At 37.5% G+C, this 7880-nt stretch overlaps 1 protein-coding gene across 9 annotated transcripts in view; it reads right to left on the bottom strand.

Annotated features, from left to right (window-relative positions):
* Nucleotides 1-2854: 2854 nt before the first annotated feature.
* rapgef2b (Rap guanine nucleotide exchange factor 2b) overlaps nucleotides 2855-7880 on the bottom strand; it is an 87737-nt gene continuing 82711 nt past the window's right edge. For 8 of the 9 annotated variants that reach the window (XM_086084421.1, XM_086084423.1, XM_086084422.1 and 5 more), the window contains 2 exons: nucleotides 7302-7717; nucleotides 2855-5617 (listed from right to left, as the gene is read on the bottom strand). In XM_086084421.1, coding sequence (XP_085940547.1) covers nucleotides 7350-7717 — 368 coding nt within the window. In that variant the 3' untranslated portion in view covers nucleotides 2855-5617; nucleotides 7302-7349. The remainder of the gene's footprint in view (nucleotides 5618-7301; nucleotides 7718-7880) is intronic. The other variant, XM_086084424.1, reaches the window with a different exon arrangement.

The following is a 7880-nucleotide window of genomic DNA, read 5'->3' as shown; positions in this document are numbered from 1 at the left end:
AGCCTAATTTAACATTTATGTAATTTTTTTTACATGCATGACAAATTCCTATTTACTTTTTTTTTAAAGATAATTTTAACACAAACCTACCAGATAAACCTTATATGATACATATTCATTAGTCTAATAAGCTTATTTATTTGAAATGCATAATCCTCAGGTTTATGTATTTAGTATCAATAAAGTGTAACTACTCTAAATTAATAATAATGAGCGTATTTATTTAAAATATATTAAGTATATTGTTTGAATTGCATAATAATCAGGTTACCTACACACGATAAATATACTATGTGAAAAACACTTATGTCCATTTTTTTTCAAGTTATCCACTTATTTTTATTATTTTATTCCTATTATTTTATTTATTTTTTATATATATATATATATATATATATATAATTTTTTTTAAAATATATTATTATTTTATTTTTATCCACCTATGTCAATTTTTTGTGCTTTTTGATTAAAAAAAAATATTGTTTTACATTTTTGGGACGAAATTGAATGCAGACGTCCCCAAAAATTTTTTGGGGGGGGTTATACTTTATTAATACTAAATACATACACCTGAAGATTATGCATTTCAAATAAATAGGCTTTATTAGACTAATGAATATGTATCATATAAGTTTTATTTGGTAAGTTTGTGTTAAAATTATCTGAGGTCCAAAACTTCCTTTTGATGAGCCACTTCACATTTTCCAGTTATTTTAAAAAGTCAACGATTAAGGAAGTGAAATGTTGATTTGAACTGCGGGACGCAGGAGCCAAGTGCTATTAATTAATTTTGAACATTCGTCTAGACGATTATTTAAAGAATAAACATAAAAAGGGAATGTTTTGCAAATTAAACAAACACCCTGCTGAAGAGTTACAAAGTTGGTTATGTCATTGTTGCAATAAATATGGATTTAAATGCAATGAAACAAAGGCAAGCAAAGCACACCTTTTTTATGTTTGTAATTAAATCACATTACAAGATGAATGTGAAATAATTGAAAGAAAAATCCAGCTTGAAGTCAAAACAAACAATAACACGAGTACATTAAGCTGATTGGCGTATTATAAATATATTTATTTTAGAGGGTGAGGCAATATTCTGAGAAAAAAACTCGCAAATCTGCCACTTTATAAAGTCAAAAAGTGGCAAATTTGCACTTGCATCGAATTTCCCCTCACACTATCTCACACGCGCACACACGCAATGGCGGCCTGGCGACTGTTGATAAGCCCCCCACCTTGACATTAGGCCGCTTTCCTGGAGGATGGTGCCCTCTGGCGGTTGAGGCGGCACATGACAGTGTTTCGTCTAATTGGCCAGTGGATGTGTTGTTGTTCTTTGGCTTTGTTTGCTCATCCATCACTCACACTTATCTGTCAGGTGCAGGCACAAAGTGTCTTTTATTCACTTTTTCCTTCAAGCGTTTTATCGCAATGGAAAGAAAAAAAATGTGTCAGAGGTAGAAGGAAAATGCACCCAGAGACAACTGTGCATTTCCCCTTATATCATTTAAAAGCTTTTCCAGGTTTCTTAATAACATGTCAGCAGGGCGCTTTTTTGTCAAAATAACTCAGGAGCCATGCCAGACATTTATTCTACAATATTTCTTGGTATGGTGGAATTGTCTTTTTCTGTCAACTGGGATAATTTCCATAAAACATGCTAACATGTAACATGTGATTTTCACCGATCAGACCAATCATAAAGCAACATTGTGTTTGGGGGCGGGATATGTAACTGTGACGAAAGTGCCGAAGCCGTGGGAAACAAACAAACCTAACACGGCGACACCGGCAAATGCATGGACGCTGCAATTAATTGTGTTATTGCAGAATTACTCAGTTTCCTTTAAAAAAAAAAAAAAAGAACAGCCGGAAGGCGCTTCGTGCATTTTTATCTGGTAAAGATGTTAATTTTTTCTTACTACACTGATTGGTCAAAACTATCGTGCCTCGTCCAATCAGCTCGAATTATTGTCCAGAATGTCCCGCCTTTCCCGAGCAAGTTACATTGAAGCAGTCCCGGATGTGTCCAAATTCACAAGGCCGGATCCTCCGAAAGCCGAATTTGTCGGCTGCATGACGTCACTCCCGGCGCGAATCCACAGCACGCACGGATTTATGACCGATTTACATATGAATGGATTGTCGTCAATGTGCTACTGACGAGCAGTATTGACAACCCATTCATATGCAAATCCATGCGTGCTGTCGAGTCGGCAGTGACGTCATGCAGCCGACAAATTCGGCCTTCGGAGGACCAAGCCTTGTGAATTTAGATACAAGGCATATGGGGTATATGCCACGGAGGAGGCGGGACTTCCAACTTCTTGGATTTCACACCCAGCTTTGTTTCCGTTTCCTGTTTGCGACGTATGTGCCGCGTCCCAGTTCTTGCGCTTCCGTCTTTGTGCTCCTCGGTCTTTTTTTTCTTTTGTTTAATTTTCTTTTGTTGTTTAAATGCTGCATGGCTCTGTGTATGGAGATGTTTGGCTTGGTTTGATTAGTTAAATGGCTAGATTGTTTGTAATTGTATATTTGTTCAACAGAAAAAACAAGTTAGTTACTCTAATTGCTGAGGGAGGCGGCGGCAATCAACACAGTCACAAAGAGTTCGCATTTTCAAGTGTCAGACTCAAACAATATTCTTTGCTTTAAAATTAAGAACAATTAGTAGTCACAATCGTCAAAGGTTGAATCAAGGCTTCTTGTTTGTTGAACTTCTTGCATATTTTTTTCCTTGAAAATGCTCAAAAATGAGTTGAGCAATTATGTTATTAGGCTAACAATTTATACATCATTTTCCTTTACTCAAGAAACACCAAAAATAAAAAATTAACTCAAGTGACTGTACTCTGTATGCAATATTTATTGATTCCCAGCTTCATACAAACTGGATGTTGAGGCATAAACATAATACATTTGAACAAAAATAGAACCAATATTTACAATTATTGTATTAAAAATACAAAAAAAGAAACAGAAACGAGCGACGCGTACTCCACCGATTGTCTTTGTAAAAGACATACAAGTGCGAGTCGTAGTCGAGGGAAGGAGAACATCACCAGCTAAAATGTACACAATGTCATCATCTTCATCATCGTCATCATCATCACCACAACAGTAGCAGTTCTAGCCACGACATCAAACCGACACGTTTTGTGCAACGTCACGTCTTCAAATGCGGCCCGTACAAAACTAAAACAAAACAAGATCACAATAACAAAAACAATTTTTTTTTTAGTGTCGTCGCAGTGGAAAACACTTTCCCCCCATTTAGTCGAGTTTATTTTATTACTTACTTTTTTTCCCCATCTTTTTGTTTTTTTTGTTTAGTTTTACCAAACTGATCAATGTGATCAGCAGGATTCTGTGATTGGAGGACCAAAGAGAAAACATTCGCCCGAGGAGCCTTAGGCCAACACAAATGAAGAAAACTCAAGAAAAATGTTACTTTTGCAAGAATGAAAATTTGGCCGCATTACCAGAAAAGTCGTAAACCTCGAGTCCAAGTCAGAATTTGACCATACAAGATAGAAAATTATAACAGCGCTTATACTATTTTATCTTCTTTCTTTTCCATTTAATTGCCATTAAAAGTACTTTTTTCTGGTAGTATTCCATTTTTTTTGGGACAAAGATGCCGTTTATTTTTTTTGCGGTAAAATTTCAGACTGATTTTCTCATTGACTTCCAAGTTGCCATACAATTTTATGACAATTATTTTGTTAACATAATTTTGATTCAACTATTGCCGTTTATTTGCGTACTAATATTACAAGTCTATTGTTGAAAAATTGCAATTTTTTTTGTAATATTAATTAAATCTTGTTAAATGATGACTTTCTCCTCATAACATTTTGAATGTCTTTTATAGATGATGATAATTTTTCAGGGCTCTTGTTCTTATTAATTTACAACTTGGTCCTTGTAAAACGCCAAGTTTAATCTTTTTTTTATTTATTTTTTTTATAGTAACTTGAAATATTTGGATTTTATCCCCCAAATAATATGAAACATCTTTAATCTTGAACTTTGAATTTATTTAGGTAAAAAGACAATAATTTCCCTTAAAAATTTGGGTTTGTTGTGGTTAAACTGACAACTTAATTTTTTTTTAGAAAAATTGCACATATTTTATGATATTATTACTTCCTTCTCGTAAATGATTCAAATATTTGCTGGTCGTGACATCCATCCATTAATTTTCATAGTAATCTTTTTATTTAATTTAAATAATCTATTATTGTTCAGAAACCTTCATAATTGAAATTTGTTGAAATTAATTTTAGCTTCTCAACAGTAAATACCTGATTGTTGTCATCTTCCGCATAAGTTGAATTATACTTGTGTGGAATCATAACATTTACTTTGGAAAACTATTTTTGTCTATTTTGTGACAAAACTAGTCTGAATCATAAACTCATTCAGTGCCAATGACGGCGATAGACGTCAAAGATCCATTTGAATTGGGCTGTCAGCGAATGAGTAATTGTTGCATTTTCACATAATGTCCCGTTTTTCTGAATAATGAGATGAACTGTAAGCATTTTTTTTTTTTAGGTTCTCATTCCCGTGTGGTTCTAACACTCCTCGGCATCGATCGCATTGGCAGCCTTATTTTTCTTTTATTCTTTTATTCCTTTCCTTCGCCACCGAAGTCTACAAAAACAACAACAACAACAACAAAGTCCTTCAGTCAAGTCCTCGAGTTCAGGTTTGCGGGGATGTCCACTTGTGTGTGTGTGTGTGCGTGCGTGTGGTTTTTTTTTGGGGGGGGGGGTTGCACGAAGATGTAAAGGAAGCGTTGAGGACAAATAAGGCATCATTTCACTCTGCTTGTTGAAGTTGTTGCGCGTGTTGTGATGAATGTGCAGTCGTAAGGCGCTTTGGACATTCGCACTAAAATTTGCCTTGTGAATGTCAACGAGGGCCGTGATTGACAGCTGTCCAGTCCTCAGGGCGCCACGTCCTGGATTTGATTGGATTTTTTTTTCCATCCGCCCCCTTTTTGTTATTGTGCTTTTGCGGCAGAAGATGACGCGATCCCGCCCCCTCGCCGTCATCGTTACCCTGGCGTCCACGAGCGCGTCCGCTAGGTTTTGTGCTCAAAGTGCTCGTCAAATGTGTGTGTGTGTGTGTGTGTGTGAAATGTTGTCTGGTTTGTGTGTGTGCGTTTTAATACTGGCGTCACTGTTCCAACATCCTGGAGCGGGTCAGGAGTGCAAAAAAGTTTGATTGAAAGAGTCCTCAAAATGTCTGCTGCTTGTCTTTCAATTTGTTCTTTTTAGTGCAGATGGATGTCAACGTTGTAGTTTTTAAAATGTCTTTATCGTCCAAAAAGTGCCAGGCATGTCGCGTCGTCTTTCACCTCCCTTGTCTTCTTCTTCTTCTTCACAGTATTTTTTTTTTTTTGCATGCAGGGTCCGTCAACCCCCCGTGATGCTTTAAGGCAGGTGGGGGATGAGGAGGAGGAGGAGGAGCCAACAGGAGGAATCCACCAATCAGGAGGCAGAGCAGGCACGTACGTAGCTTGATGATGAGAGTCTATTGGTCGCTTGGAAGGACGGCAAAGAGTTTGTTTCGCCTCAGACCGCCGACACCTGCTCGTCATCTGCGGGCAGGACAAAGAGAGGACAAAAACGGTTACGAACGGAACGGCGCGCATCGGGAACGTTTTTACATTCACTTCCATTCTCCACTTCTTTGACCCGTCCTATCAGGAGAAAATTCACCTGTTGATATGTTTGCAAACAACCCAGGAAAGACTGCAAATTGACAAAAAAAAAAAAAATCCATTTTCTAACTCTTGTAACCTTAAGATTTTTTTTTTTTCATAAAACACATTTATTACTAGGGCCCAATCGATACGGATTTTTTTAGGCTGATTCTGATATTTGGAATAATAATAATAAAATTTAAAAAAATTCAATAAAGAATCTAATTTCTTTTTTTGGTCCCATAATGTTAACAACAATAAATCATTACAAGCAGACCATGACAATTTTACAATATTTTACCTTTTCAACAAAAACTAAAATATCATAAAAAAATTGTTGGGTGGGGCTTTTGTTGTAACAAGTTAATGTAACGTATAAATAAAATAAATTAAAATAATGGATGCTAATATCAGCTAGTCGATTAATCGGCCAAGCCCTAGTTTTTAATGGGAGCATTTTATTCTCAAGAAAATTAAGATTTTTTGTTGTAAAATTGCAGTTTGCTTTTTGTACCAACATTACGATTTTTACATTTAAAAAATCTGGAGTTTGTGTGTGTTAAAGCTTTGTTTTTAATCTATGTAAAAAAAACTTCATACTTTTCTCATAAAATTTTTATTTTCTGATATATTTTTTTTATTATTTTAAAAGAAAAAAAAAATTCTTTAATTTATAAATTATAAATAAATTTAAAGTTTATTCTCATTGGAGAAAGTTTTCTCTGGCAATGTGAATTGATTATTTTAAAAATGTTTCATTGTTTTAGAAATATTCAGATTTTAGTCGTGTAAAAAATAAAAAATATTCTCAGAGTTTTTTTTAATGACAAAATTACAAATATTTTTTATGTTTAAATAGGATTTGGATCCTCATGAAAAATGTAAATATCAAAAAAATTCTGATAAGTCGCATTTTGTTCTCGTAAAATAATGTATAGATCTGGTAATAATTTATTTTATTCTCATTACTCTGGCAATATCCTGATTATATTCGCTTTAAAAGAATTACATCTCTAAAATCACAATGGTCTATTTCTTCCTTTTATACTCATTTATGCCTCTTTTTGGTCAAATGTGGTTGATGCATCTGTAAATTACTAATGTCTCCACTAGGTGGAACTAAAAAATAAAAAATAATCCCCTCCATTTGTGGACTGAAATGCATGGGGAAATAATGCAATCCAGCTCCTTGAATAGGATACATTAAGATTAAGTCATCATTATTATAATGGACGTTTTCATTAACAAATGCAAGTATAAACGTTCTGTACAAACATTATCAGACAGACTCCATCCATCGTGCCAGTGTGGATGTGTGTGTGTGTGGGGGGGGGTGTTTGCGTGTGCGTGTGTTGGGGGAGGGAGGAAGGGGGGTGTGAAGTTGAGGTCCCATGCATTACAGTCCCGCTCTGAACAAGCAATCGGTGATAAACCTGGAAGGATCTGAAGGAATGAGGGGTGGTTGGTTCCCCACCCTGCATATGTAGCAGGAAGTAGTGAGAGGTCAAGTCTCAGTCCATGTGTGTCGGCATGCATTGATTGGGGACAGGGAGGGGCTATCTGATAAATCAGTCTTTACCTGCCGTCGGAGGGGGGAGAGGGGGGCGCCCCTCCTGCACACACATAGTCATGGCCGGGGGGTACGCTGCGCCCTCGGCTTCCTCAGAGCGACAAGTTTAGGAGACTCACCCTCCTCTTCCTCCTCCTCCGCCGCCGCCTCGTCGTCATCATCGCGGCCGCGCCGGAGGCCGCCGCCCCCCCTCAGCTTGGACGCCACTTGGTGTGCCTGCGAGTCGGGGGACTGCGTGACCATGCGCGAGCGCTGCAGCGCCGTGGTGTAGTCGGGCGGGCGACGGCTCGACGCCGTCGCCGCAGACGTGACCGAAGTGGAGCCGGGAGGGGGCGGCGACTGGCCGTCCGCCAGGTCCGAGATGGTCAGCGCCGTGTAGCCGGGCGGCGTCGGGGGAGGCTCGCGATAGCGACCTTCTTTCCTGCCTTTGGGGACATGACACCAAAATGAACACTTTTCAGGTCATTTTTAGGCTAGTCATAATCATAAACATAATTCCATTAACTCATTCACTCCCAGCCATTTTCACTGAAGCAACCCCCTTTGCTCCCGGCTGTTTTGCTGGATTTTGACTGATTTTGCAAGGCC

Source organism: Leptonotus elevatus, chromosome 9, assembly GCF_054856555.1.
Source record: "Leptonotus elevatus isolate MCC_2025b chromosome 9, RoL_Lele_1.0, whole genome shotgun sequence".
Taxonomy (NCBI): Eukaryota; Metazoa; Chordata; class Actinopteri; order Syngnathiformes; family Syngnathidae; genus Leptonotus; species Leptonotus elevatus.
This window is presented reverse-complemented; position numbering and strand designations above follow the sequence as displayed.